Here is a 13,204-nt window from a genome sequence, read left to right on the forward strand (position 1 = left end):
AGCAGACAAACACACTGTTTGCAATTGCACTGTATTGACTGGAAAGGCGGGTACAAAATAGTCTAAATCGGGGTGGCATCCAGGGAGGGAGGAGTGTGTGTGGGTGTGCGTGCAGGGGGCTGGCACAGCTGGGCTCCTGCTGCTGCAGGGCCGTGCCCTCTGTGGCTCTGCACTCACACTCACACACACAGCCCTGCGGGGCTGCTCTCACGGGTGGCTTCTTTAGTCTAAATCTTTTCCTATAAAAGAAAAAAAAAAAAAAAAAAAAAAAAAAAAGTGAAATTTTGGTCGGTTTGAAGGTTCTGCTCCATGAAGAGGGGGAAAAAAAAAATTCACAAAATCTATTGTTTTTCACCTTTTCAGTCATTTCCTCGTGAATAAATATTATCCATTAAAAACCTCTAAAAAGGTGCTGCGATACACAGTGTTATATTCCGCCGCCTCTCTCCGCCGCGCCGCCTCCTCGCTCCAGCTGTGCGGGCGCTCGGGGGCACAGCTGGATCCGCCTGCAGCGCTTCTGCCCGTGCCGTGCCGGCCGTGCCGTGCCGTGCCAGCCGTGCCGTGCCAGCCCTGCCCGTGCCGTGCCAGCCGTGCCCGTGCCCGCTGCGGGACGGGACGCGCAGCCCCAGCCCGGCCCGGCCCGGCCCCGCTCGGCTCGGCCCGGCTCACCAGGCGGAGACCCTGATCCTCGCTCCAGCTGTGCGGGCGCTCGGGGGCACAGCTGGATCCGCCTGCAGCGCTTCTGCCCGTGCCGTGCCGGCCGTGCCGTGCCGTGCCAGCCCTGCCCGTGCCGTGCCGTGCGGTGCCAGCCGTGCCGTGCCGTGCCAGCCCTGCCCGTGCCGTGCCAGCCGTGCCGTGCCCGCTGCGGGACGGGACGCGCAGCCCCAGCCCGGCCCGGCCCGGCTCGGCTCGGCTCGGCCCGGCTCACAAGGCGGAGACCTTGACGATGTTGGGAACGTTCGTGGCGGGGCCGGGGCTGCCCGGGCCGGGCCGGCTCTCGGCCTCGGGGGTCAGCGCCGGCGGCGTGGGGATGCTGATGATGGCCGTGGTGATCTGCGCCGCCTTGCAGTTCGGCCGCAGCCCGTCGTCCGCCTTCATGTTGAGGCTGGAGCGACTGCAAAACAGGTTTGGTGCTGGGCTGGTTTCTCGGGATGAGGCGGTGGAGGGGATGGGGATGGCTGGGGCTCCTAATCAGGGCTCTATTCAGCTGCAATATTCCAAACTCCGTTTGAACGCCCCCCCGTTTGTGTCTGCACAGACGACACCGAGCTCTGGTAATGCTCCCCTGGTTGGGAGACAGCTTTCCACGGGGCAAATTGCTCTGTTTCCATTCCCTTCTTGCATAATTCTGGTTTATTTAAAAGGACGTCTAAATACACTGGGCTGTGTGGTGCATCCTTTCAGAGCACAGGTAGTTCTTTCTGAGAAAGATGTTGTCTTTCTTGCATTTCAAATACCTCTTTCATATTCACCGTCCCTTGATCTTTTCTATTTTATTTCTCTCTGCAGTAGTTCCCAGGATGTGACAGCTGGGAGCATTCTTATTAGATCTGCATCAATTGCACGCTATAATTAATTACAGGGGGAAAATGATAGGTTGATTTCTGTGCATCTGCACAGCTACAGGAGTCTGCTATTAGCAGCCCAACGTGTTCATTTTCCACACAAGGCTGTCCTTTCAGCACGTAAAGCTCCCAGGGAAGCTGCTGCTGCTGTTTCCTCCCCCGGGGGTGGTTCCTGATCCCCCAAACCTCCAGGAGCTGATCCCACCCCGATGCCTCGGGTGGGGCAGCCCCAGGGCCTGGGTGCTCCTGCCAGGGTCACCAGTACACCCAGCTGGCTGCATTCCACACAAAAAAGAACTGAAAAGCTTTTTTTCCCTCTCTCTCCATCCTTGCCCAGTTTGGTAAGCAAGTGAAATAAGTGTTGACATTTAAAATATCACCGGCCCCTGATTTAGCACCCAGAACAGCTGACATTCCCCTGAATTACTGCTTCAGGTGCTGGTTTGAAATGTTGTCATATTGAAACTGAAATAGCTGGAGACTTGTTTTGTGCTTATTCATTCATAATTCACGCTCTGAAATGCCCTTCTGGCACCAAGTAATCACTTGCTGCCCTGAAGGCAGCTTTGTTTCAGTTTCTACATCCCTTTGATAGGAGTGGGGAGAAGAGGAATGGGACATTCAAAACCAGCCCTGGTGCACAAAAACTTAATGGGCTGAGGGGGATTTAGAAAGTAATTTAATATTTGCAGGAATTATATGGTGAATAAATGATTCCTTTTCAGCAATTTATGTATAAAATGAAATTTTAAACATTTTCTATTAAGGGACACTTCACCTGTGTCCTTTATGGCTTGTTAGGTCACAGCTACTAAGACACCACGGTGAAATTCCTCTTATTTGCTTCCCAGTGATGCTCAGAGTGGCAATTTAGGCTTTTGGAGGATGAAAACCAGTGGCGTGTCCCAGGGGAGCCCCTCAGCCCTCCCAGGGCTTTGGCTGGCAGACACTGCTGGCTCCTTGGTTTGCCAGCGTGCCCATTGCACCTTTTCCTGATCCCCAGCTGCCCTGGCTCTGCCTTTGACCTGCTCCTTGCCAGGGCAGCCCGGAGCTCGGGTCATTGCTGGGGGGAGACGAAGGTGCTGCCACCACCCCTGCCCTGGCTGGAGAATGGCCCTGCCAGCCCTGCAGCTGGGCACAGCCCTGCCAGCCCCACACAGGGCACAGCTGGGCACAGCTGGAGAACAGCCCTGCCAACCCCACAGCTTGGCACAGCTGGGCACAACTCTGCCACCCTGCCAGCCCCACACTGGGCACAGCAGGAGAACAGCCCTGCCACCCTGCCAGCCTGCCAGCCCTACAGCTGGGCACAGCCCTGCCACCCTGCCAGCCTCACACTAAGCACAGCTCTGGCAGCCCCAGACAGGGCACAGCTGGGCACAGCCCTGCCACCCTGCCACCTTGGCAGCCCTGCCAGCCCCACACTGAGCACAGTCCTGCCAGCCCCAGACAGGGCACAGCTGGGCACAGCCCTGCCACCCTGCCAGCCCCACACTGAGCACAGCCCTGCCCCCTGGCAGCCCCGTGGGCCCCGTACCTGGTGGTGAGGGAGGGCTGCTCGCTGCACTGGATGTGGATGGTGCTGAGCTCCTGCATGCTGCGCAGGCGCGTGGCGGGCACGCTGCAGTTGGGCAGGTGCGCGCTCTTCCTGGGGCGCCGCGAGCAGCACGACGAGCCCAGCCCGGCCTGGCTGGACAGCGAGGGGCTCCGCGACGAGGGGTAGTTCTGCACGGAGCTCTCCATGCAGTTCTGCTCGAACAGCTGCTCGTCGATGAACTCGTGGTTCTGGCAGGGAGAAGCAGAGCTGTCACTGGCACTGGCGCTGGCACTGGCATTGTCACCGGCACTGCGGGGACACGGCCAGCCTGGGGGTGGCAGCCCCTGCTCTCTGCCCCACAAAGGGCTGCCCGGGCACTCCTGAGGGACAGGGCTGTGCCCTCTGCAGCCAGGGAATGAGGGGAGCTGCTGCAGCGAGGGAAGGGGAGGCCGTGGCTGCTGCTGCTCGCACAGCCTGACACGGCCGCTCTGAGCTTGAATTTCTGTTCATCCCTTGGCTGCATTCCAGAACGGCCTCAAAACGTCTGGAGTGCCACACGGTTACGAAACCCAAAAGGAGCTCATGCTCCTTTTCTGTATGCCTGGGGGCAGGATTGTATTTTATTTGGGTGACCACCTGGCCATGGAACAATGCTTGCATTGGTTCTTGGGTTCAAAGCGTCCCTGCAGTGCATGAGCTGGGGGAATAAACAGCAGTGAAGACGGGCAAGTGTGCAGGGGGAAGGAAATTCAGAAAGCTGAATCTGTAAAGAGCTTTTGTGGTAAGGAACAAGAAATCCTGAAAGAAAGAACTCTCATGTGTGGCTAAGAACACCCAGGTGGAGGGAACAGAGCTCATCCAGTCCCTGTCGGTGTCAGAGGAGATGGGAAACAAAAGCAACCATGCTGAAGGCAGCCACCAGACCCCACTGGAACAAGAAACAACTCCCACAGGGAACAAGAGCACCGGAAAGCCAAAGGGAGCCACGTGCACAAACTGCCCAGGACAGGACCAGGAGGAGGAGAAAGCAAACACTGCCCAGAGGAGTCACAGGGAGCACAGAGAAAACAGCGAATTGAAAAGGAAATACCTTGATGGTGGAAGTTCGTACAGATAACAGGGGATCATCCACAAGATAGGACAATCCCTACGGGACAACATGCCAACAGAAGATAGAAACACAATTCATTGTCCATTCCAGCATCCACAGTTTAGTCCCAGCACTGCATCTCTCGCCTCAGCATTCCAGTTCGAATGGGCAACAGATCCTTCTCTCAGCCCCCTCAACCAGAACCCTTCTGCCAATTCAGCTTCTGAGCGCTCTGGTCATGGAAACAGAGCAAATCCAGAACAGCTTTACTGCTTTGATCCCTCGAGAGCCAAAGGCAAACAAGGTTTCGAGGATCCACAGACTGGGATTGTTTTGCTGTTGTGGCACCAGTGGGCTGTGGGGTTTGGTCAAACTCTGTGACAACACAGGAGAAGGGTTTGGGTTGAAGGACTGGGCTCAAGGCACTCAGCACTTGGAGAAAACACAGCATGTGAATGTCCAGACTCAGCCTGGGAGTTGGAATGGGAGGGAAAAAAAATCCTTTTGTTTGAGCCAACTCCATCTGCTGTGGGAATGTGACAAAGTAATCTCTGTGGTGGCAGCTACAAGTGCTGCGGGGTCACTTTGTCATCTGACACAGCAGATCCGTGGCCATTCACAGCCACTCAGCTGGAAGTGTGTGCCAGTGACAGCCCAGAGACCAGGCCAGTGAATAATGCACTTTGGGAATCCTCTGCCTGCTTGCAGGAAGGGTGAATTGCCCATTGAAACAAGCTTGCAATACATTCCTCATTCCATTCCTGCAACTTGCTCACAAAATGACTCTTCAGTGTTTAAAGATGCTTTTACTGCAATTTGAATTTTCTGTGGCACAGTGTTTTAATAGATTTGATGAAGTGCAGGATCTCCACACAAACCCATTGAACCTTCTGGCCTGATCATTCCAGAGCAGAATCCAAACCTGATTTGATGCTACACCGTGGCAATAACTGGCTGAAAAACATGAGGGAAAACCCCTTTGTGCAGATTCTCCCTCTGAGTTTTAATCAAAATTCAAGTATCTCTGTTATTGAGGAACATAATATAAGAGGAATATAAGTTCCTCATATAAGAGGAACATTTGGAACATTTTCAGCCCTGCCACTCATTGTCTGAGCAGGTTTGTGAGTTTGGCCAGCCTTTGTCAGTGTGCTGGGCTGACACAGCCAGGGTACCACGCTCACTAATTAGGGCACCTCACCACTAATTAGGGCACGCCGTGGCCCGTGCAGCCCCAGAGGTGCCCAGCTGGCCCTGCAGGGCCAGAATTCCCAGAGCCTTTCCAGAAGGGCAGGCCCTGCAGGCAGGGCTGGGAAATGTGGCTCACAGCTCCGAGGGCCGAGGCAGAAAGGCTCAAACTGAAGAGTCAGGTTGTGAAATATCTGCGGCAATGTAACACTGAAATAAAGGATGAGTTGTGTAGGACAATCCAGTGGCCATTGGTACAGGAAGAATCAGCTCCCTGCCCCTGGCACGGGGGCCCTGAGAGCTCCTTGGGCTCAGGAGCTGTCATTAATTACATTAATTACTCAGCTTCTTCCAGGGTAGCTCTGAGGCCTAAGTGGTGCTTTTCCAGCACAAGCCAAACTATGGAGGTGAAGGTGATTTGTCCAAAAGAAACCCTTGCAATTCAAATCAAAAGTACACTTGATGATGGATGCAGATAGAAAAAGGCATGAATATTTCAAGTGTTAACCTCTCTCCAGTCTCCCTAGAATGAATCATGGTACAGATAATGTGTTCCTTTACTGCAGAACCTTTTATACAAAACTGGAAGCAAAACATATGTATCAAATAAATATCTGAAATGTTCCCAAAGACTTCTGCACACACAATCAGTCACTGATGCAAAATAAAACTGTGGCTCCCAACACCTTGCAGGATGCACACAGAGCAGTCATGCTGTACAAACTGTTTTGAGATAAATCACCTGCCCTTGCAAGCAGAGATGGGAAAAGATGAGTGCCACCTTTAAACCCCTGGGCAGAGCTCACCCTCCCTGAGCCACCCCAGGGCTGAAGGTTCTCTCCCTGGCACTGGTGCCAGGCTGTGGCCGGGAGCCCCCAGCAGCATCTTCCCCCCCAAGGAGCAGAGCTGTCCCTTAGTGCTGCTCACCCTGTGATGGGAAGGGAAATGCACTTTGGGTCCTTCAGGAGCACTGAAAAAACGAAAACTTCTTATTGTGAGCTCTCCCTCAGCCCTGGCTGAAATCTGTGTGTGCTCACGGGGGCTGGGGGCAGCAGGAAATCCCATTTCTGTCCCTCTGCACGGGCATTGCTGCCATGATTTCACAGACAGTGATGCAGAACCCCCTGCAGGCTGTTCTGGGGAGCCCAGGAGGGGTGCCAGGGTGTGCCAGGGTCCCCCAGGGCGGGCACTCTCCTCTCCTCTCCTCTCCTCTCCTCTCCTCTCCTCTCCTCTCCTCGTACTCACAGTTGTTTTTTCCAGGCAGTGCAGCAGATGGTGGTGTTGGCTCTCGATTAAGGAGGTGCCTTTAGTCATGTGCTGCTCCTCCTCGGTGGATCCCTGAGAGCACAGAGAGAACAAACCCAGACAGGTGTCAGAGCAGGGCACCCAGGCCAGCAGAGCTGCCGCGGGGTAGGGACGGGGATTTCAGTGCTGCCAGCCCTGGGTTCTGCTCCTGGCTCTCAGGAGGTCTCCTCAGCTTTTTTCTTTGTGATTTCTTGCTCCAGCCGGGTGGGCTCAGATTTGATGCACAGCCTGCGTGCTGCTGGGCACTCCACAGCAGGAGGGACAGCTGATTCACCAGGGCAGGCAGCAAAAAGAACCTGAACCCTCCCAAAGTGCAGAGGCTGCCAAGCTTGGAATGGCAGCAGACAGCCCTGGCCTGGAGGCTGAGCCAGGGGCAGAGCAGGGCTGTGCTGCTGGCTCTGGCACGGCTCTGGCACGGCTCTGGCACGCTCACAGGGGTGGCACAGCCAATATTCAGGGTTCCAGGATATTTCCTGCTGCTGCTGGAGTTCTGACTGCAGCACTCCTGGCCTGTGCTGTGCCTCTGAGGGTGAGCTCTGTCTATAGCCAGGGTTCAGGACATTCTGCTGTGCTGCTGGAGTTCTGACTGCAGCACTCCTGGCCTGTGCTGTGCCTCTGAGGGTGAGCTCTGTCACCCACAGTGGGTTCAAGCACAGCCAGGTGCTGTGAGACGCCTCCAGGGCCTGAGAGGCAAGGGGGCCTGTAATGAAAATCTGAAAAAATGGATGTGCATGGCCTGGATTGCTGCTCAGGAGGGGAATGGGGCAGGACATGGTGCCAGGACAGTGCTCGTTGCTCTGGGGGGATCCAGCTCAGCCGTGGGGCAGAACCACATTGAACACCCCCTGTGCCACTGCTGCCCTGCTCGGGTGCCCCAGGCTGGGATCAGCTCTGGGTCTGGCCCCAGAGCTGAAGGGGGCACTGAGGGACTCCCTGAGCACAGAATGAACGGATTCCTGTGGGAATGCATCTCAGGCAGGGCACGGATGTTTTGTTGCTGCTGTTTTGGAAGATGAACGTTCCCAGACGTATTTATAGAAGTGGCCTAAAAAAAAATAAAAAATCAGTTCCATTCTTCTTATGAAGAGCCCTCCTGATGAGGTAACACAGGCAGCAGGCCCTGCTGGCTCCTGCTGGGATGACTGGCTCCCCTGGAGGCTGGAATGTTTCCCATGCAGGCCCCTGGGAGCCCCAAAGCAGAGATGATGCTGCACAAAACACTGGGAGAAGAGAGGGGAAGAGCACATATTGCAGGCAGCACCTTTTGATGAAGATTTGCCTGAGAGGAAATCAAAAAATGGGGTCTGAGAGCCAGGACAGAGCTTCCCCAGGAGAGCCAGGGCACCTGAGAAGGGTTGGCAGCACAGCCCAGCCTGTCCCCATCCCTGCCAGGGCCAGGGCGGGGGGTGGCAGTGGCCAGCAGGGAGATGAAGGCTCAGGCACTGGCACCCCTCCTCATCCTCCTTCAGCAGCAGCCCCCGAGCCACCCAGGTGGGCAGTGGGCACTATGGCCAGGGCCAGCCCCCCAGGATTGGCATTTTGGGATCAGGGGAAGGGGTCCTGCAGACCCTGCAGCAGGGGCTCCTGAACTGCTGCAGCAAACAGAATCTGGGTGCTCAGCAGAAGGCTGGGCTGCAGTGAGGAGCTGCTGGGGGAACAGAGCTGTGCTCTTGCAGCAGGGGTGCCAGCTTGGCAAGGCTTGGTGCCAGTCCCCATTCAGTTTGCTCCTGGAAGACGTTCAGGGAGCTGCTGGTTGCTGGGGGAGGCTGCAGCACGCTCTGGTGTCACTTCTGAAATCCAAAATTCTTCCACTTCACCTCGATTTTAGTGCTCCATCACTGGGCCCTGGTGAACTGGTTCAGGGCTGGTCTGGCCCTGCCCAGGGCTGATCTGGGGCTTGTGAAAAGGCACCAGAGCTCCCAGCCTTCTGTTCCTGGGATATTCACCTCCTGGCACTGCAGCTAAAAGGGAATTTCAGCTGTACAAGGAGATTAGTGCTAAGAGGATATGTAGGCTGCTGCCATGGGAAGGATCTCACCATCCCTTGAGCACTTTTGACATAAAGCCCACTAAAAAAAAAACCCTAAATGAGAAGAAAACAGTCTGAGTGCTTCGTGTCGAGATGGCAAATGCCACAAATCCACACGTTGGTGCAGCACGAGCCTGCACTGTCGCTGGAGGCTGATCTCCTTCCTGCTGCTGTCCTGGCATCAGTCCTTCCCTTCCTTCCCTCTGCTGGAGACCCCTGGAGCCCCCAGCCCCCTCAGAGAACTCGTTCTGCTCTCTGTGGCCCTCCCTGGGCACAAAAGCAGGGATGTGTCCCAGGGAGAGTGGAACTGAGGATGAGGACCTGAGTGAGGCTGCACAAATGAGTTCTGGGTGGCTCTGGGGCTCAGTCATTCTTCACCGCTCTCTCTCTGCTCCCCACGTGCATGAAAGGCTGATTTATTTGAAATGAAATCCATGAAATGTGCTAATACCTGCTCTGGTGTTGATCAGGCTTAATGTAATAACCTCCTCTCGTGTCTGCTGCTTCTGCTGAGCAATCTGAGCACTTAAAACTTTCCTCCTCCTGAGCAGCCAGAGGCCTCTGGAGGCCTTTAAAAATAAACCCAGCACCAGGCAGCCTGACAGAGGAGCTGGGGAACATCTCCCTGTCCTGCTGGAGACGGCCAGATAGTACATACTATTCCTAAGGAATAAATGGAGGGCAGTGGATATTTATACATATATTTTATATTTATAGTGTGGGCTGTGTAAACCAGCCCGGCTCCAGCAGCTCCATCCCAGGCAGGAGCAGAGGGAGCTGAGATCCTCTCCTGGCTGCAGGGCCAGCTCCTGTCCCAGCCCAGGGAGCAGCTCAGGAAACCCTCCCTGTCCCACCCTGGGGGCTGCAGGGCTCCTGTCCCACCCTGGGGCTGCAGGGCTCCTGTCCCAGCCCAGGGAGCAGCTCAGGAAACCCTCCCTGCCCTGCAGCAGCTGGGGTCCAGCTGTGCCTGTGCCTCATGTGGGAACCCACGTGGGACCCTGAGTGTGACCCCACGTGTGACCACAGGTGTGACCACAGGTGTGACTCCACATGGGACCCTGAGTGCCAGCTGGGGACAAGGGGGAGCTGGCAGCCAGGGAGGGGCTGGCAGGGGCAGGGGCAGGAACAGGGACAGGATCAGGATCAGGATCAGGATCAGGATCAGGGCCAGGGCCAGGGCCAGGGCCAGGGCCAGGGCACTCACCGGGAGCTCCAGGGCCTCGTTGAGCAGCCCGTTGCGCTTGCTGTGCAGGTAGGCGTTGGAGCTGCCCGTCTTGGCCACGCGGATCCGCGCCAGGCGCGCCTTCTGCGGAGACAGCGGGGACAGGACACGGGTTAGGGACACGGGACAGGACACGGGACAGGACACGGGACAGGACACGGGTCAGGACACGGGTCAGGACACGGGTTAGGGACATGGGTTAGGGACAGCGGGGACAGGACACGGGACAGGACACGGGTTAGGGACACGGGACAGGACACGGGACAGGACACGGGACAGGACACGGGACAGGACACGGGACAGGACATGGGACAGGACACGGGTTAGTGACACGGGACAGGACACGGGTCAGGGACACGGGACAGGACACGGGACAGGACACGGGTTAGGGACACGGGACAGGGACACGGGACAGGGACACGGGACAGGACACGGGACAGGGACACGGGACAGGGACACGGGACAGGGACACGGGACAGGACACGGGACAGGACATGGGACAGGGACACGGGTTAGTGACAAAGGGACAGGGACACGGGTTAGTGACACAGGGTCAGGGACACAGGGTCAGTGTGGGGACAGCGGGGTCAGGGATGGGAAACAATGGGATTAAGGATGGAAACAATGGAGTTAAGAATGGAAACAATGGGATTAAGAATGGGAAACAATAGGGTTAAGGATGGGAACAATGGGGTCAGGGATGGAAACAATGGAGTTAAGGATGGGAACAATGGAATTAAGAATGGAAACAATGGGGTTAAGGATGGAAACAATGGGGTTCAGGATGGGGGAACCAGAACGGGGTGCTGCAGGCCCCTTCGTGCTTCCCAAAGTTCTTTTTTGGCTGGATGCAGAGACTGGAGACTCGTCCTGGCCGTGCTGGGTCGCAGGGCCATGGGTGCTCTGCAGGTGAGGTACCTCCATCCCTCACCGTCCCCCCACACCCTGGGCCCTTCAAACCCCTCTCTGTCCCCGCTCTGTCCTTGTCCCTGCCCTGCTCGGGCTGCAGCAGCACAGGGACAGGGGCCCTCGGTGGCCCTGCAGTGGCACTGCTGCCTCATCAGCTGTGGCACCTGAAAAAATAACTGTCCAAAAATACACCTCTCCAGGGGGACAAGGCAGGTGATAAAAGCAGCCCAGAATAACCAACAAGAACAACTAAGACCCTGCCTCTTCCTTTTTGATAATCCCTTTTAGCATTTTTGTTTTTCTTTTCAACGGCTGCCTGCTTCTCTGTCGAGTGATTTGCCTTTTTCCTTTTCTACTGTTAATTTATGACTCAAATGCCATTAAAAGTAAATACATTAAATAGCTGCAGCTATTAAAAAATAATTACATTGTGCTGTAGTTTAAAATGCTGCATAATCCCTTAAATAACATGGAGCTCGTGATTTTCCCTTCTAATTAGAGGTGCTAATGGGTAAACGCTGTAGGAAGAGGAAAGGCAGGAGGCAGATATCTGCAGTGGGTCCAGAGAGTGGAGCCATTGCAGGAGCTCCATCCCTGGCCAGGTGTGAGCCACTCTGGCCCTCAGGGCTGGAAATATTTGAGGTGTTTGTCTAACCTCGAGACCTTGTGCCCATGCAGACAATTTCTCAGGCAAAGACACGCACAGGGTAAAGCTTGCAGCTTTAATTGGGTGACACAGACTATGACCAGTCTGAAAAATAGGTCTTCTTCTGCCCCCCCAGAACGGGGACGTCTGAAATTGGCTTTATTTTCCATACCTCACCTAGATCTCCTTGTCCCATTTTAATGCTGAGCCTCCTGATCAGTGTGAGAGGAGATCCCTGTGCTGGGGCAGGGCACGGGCTGAGAGCACAGCGAGACGTGAAACTGGATCTCCACTTTTCCTGAGCCCTTCCCCAAGCTGCTGTGATGCTCCAGGCCCTGGAAAGGACTGGCCTTAGGCTGTAAGCTGGAGCAAAACCCATGGGGACTGCTGCTGTGGGATGGGGCTGTGGGAGGGAGCTGGGACAACACCGAGCAATATTTCCTTTTGCAGGAGCACGGCATTGTCCCTCTGCTCCTGATAATTACCTTTCCATTCAAGGCTTTATTCTGAACACGAGTACGTGCCTTTGTGTGTCTGTTCTTTACATTTCACAGGGATCTCTCCCCTCTGATCAGGAGGGGATTCGGGGTGCACTGGTGGTTTTTCCAGGGATGCTCTGATGGTCACCACCACTCTGTGCCTGATAAAATGTCAGCTCCTTTGCTGGAGGAGCTACCAGTGCCCAGCTTACCTCACCTGTAGCAGGGCAGGTTCATCCTCATCTCCAGTGCAGTCAGTTGTTAAAGTGGATTCAGTCTCAGGCTGTTGTAATGAACATTATTCCCTTTGCCTCCAGGCTAGCAGGGGATCAAATATTAATAGCTGTACTCCATGTGGAGTGGAGACGGTTCTGAGGTCTGCTCCCTTTTCCTTTTGAAACAGGGCCACTTGCTATCTAAATAATTAAGCCCCACAGCTTTTGTCGTTTAGAACAGACGTTGTTATTTTAAAAAATGTCAGTGGGGCAGGACAGAAGTTAATCCTGCTCTCTGACACAAAGGATTGGCTGGGACCGTCACAGCGCCCAACTCCGGGTCCCCATCGTGATTAAATTTGGTAGATATCTTGATTAACTCAGCTAGAGAAGTTAATTAAAATTGGTGCCTAAAATTGGTTTGGCCCTCCAGACAGTTTCCTCCATTGGACTAGAAGCAAGTTTAAAACAAAGCTCAGGTTTTTCTGTGAGTGCCTGTGTGCAAACGTGAATTCTCTGGAAGCGTCTCTGCCAGGTGGCACAAGCTCTGCCTGGTCCTTGGGTACCTGTGCTGTGTCTCTGGTGCTTTGATCAAGCCTGACAGTAAAGAAGGGTTTAAGATCTTCCAAATTCTGCCAGTTTTTAGCACACGTGGGCAGGTTTTTGTCGTCCCTGTCCTGCAGAGCTCAGCGCTCCTGGCCTGGGCACAGGGGATGGGCAGGTGGGGCCTGTGGTTCTGTGGCCTCTGCTGCAAACATCATCTGGGGGGGATGGCTGTCTTCTGCATCTTCTCCCCCAAAAGTGACAGACTAAAGGTCACCAGGGCCAGGCCTGAGATCACTGTTACTGAAATAACCCCTGCACAGGAGGCTAAAAAAGGAAAAGCAAACGGCACACTGTGTCTGCATGGAGATGGGGAGAGGAGTTGCTAGGAAACCACAGGATCTCAAAATGCATATGACCTAATCTGGAAGATAATTTATATGATGAAAATAATAATACTAATGACAGCCACTTAC

The 13,204-nt window shown here is 55.0% G+C and overlaps 1 protein-coding gene across 4 annotated transcripts in view; it reads right to left on the reverse strand.

The window, feature by feature from the left end:
* Positions 1-691: 691 nt before the first annotated feature.
* KCND3 (potassium voltage-gated channel subfamily D member 3) overlaps positions 692-13,204 on the reverse strand; it is a 90,965-nt gene continuing 78,452 nt past the window's right edge. For 3 of the 4 annotated variants that reach the window (XM_039695753.1, XM_039695755.1, XM_039695756.1), the window contains exons 4-8: positions 9,919-10,020; positions 6,626-6,718; positions 4,193-4,249; positions 3,103-3,350; positions 692-1,114 (exon numbers count right to left, since the gene is read on the reverse strand). In XM_039695753.1, the coding sequence (XP_039551687.1) occupies positions 925-1,114; positions 3,103-3,350; positions 4,193-4,249; positions 6,626-6,718; positions 9,919-10,020 (690 nt within the window). In that variant the 3' untranslated portion in view covers positions 692-924. The remainder of the gene's footprint in view (positions 1,115-3,102; positions 3,351-4,192; positions 4,250-6,625; positions 6,719-9,918; positions 10,021-13,204) is intronic. The other variant, XM_039695757.1, reaches the window with a different exon arrangement.

This window comes from Passer montanus, unplaced genomic scaffold, assembly GCF_014805655.1.
Source record: "Passer montanus isolate IOZ18808 unplaced genomic scaffold, ASM1480565v1 scaffold93, whole genome shotgun sequence".
Taxonomy (NCBI): domain Eukaryota; kingdom Metazoa; phylum Chordata; class Aves; order Passeriformes; family Passeridae; genus Passer; species Passer montanus.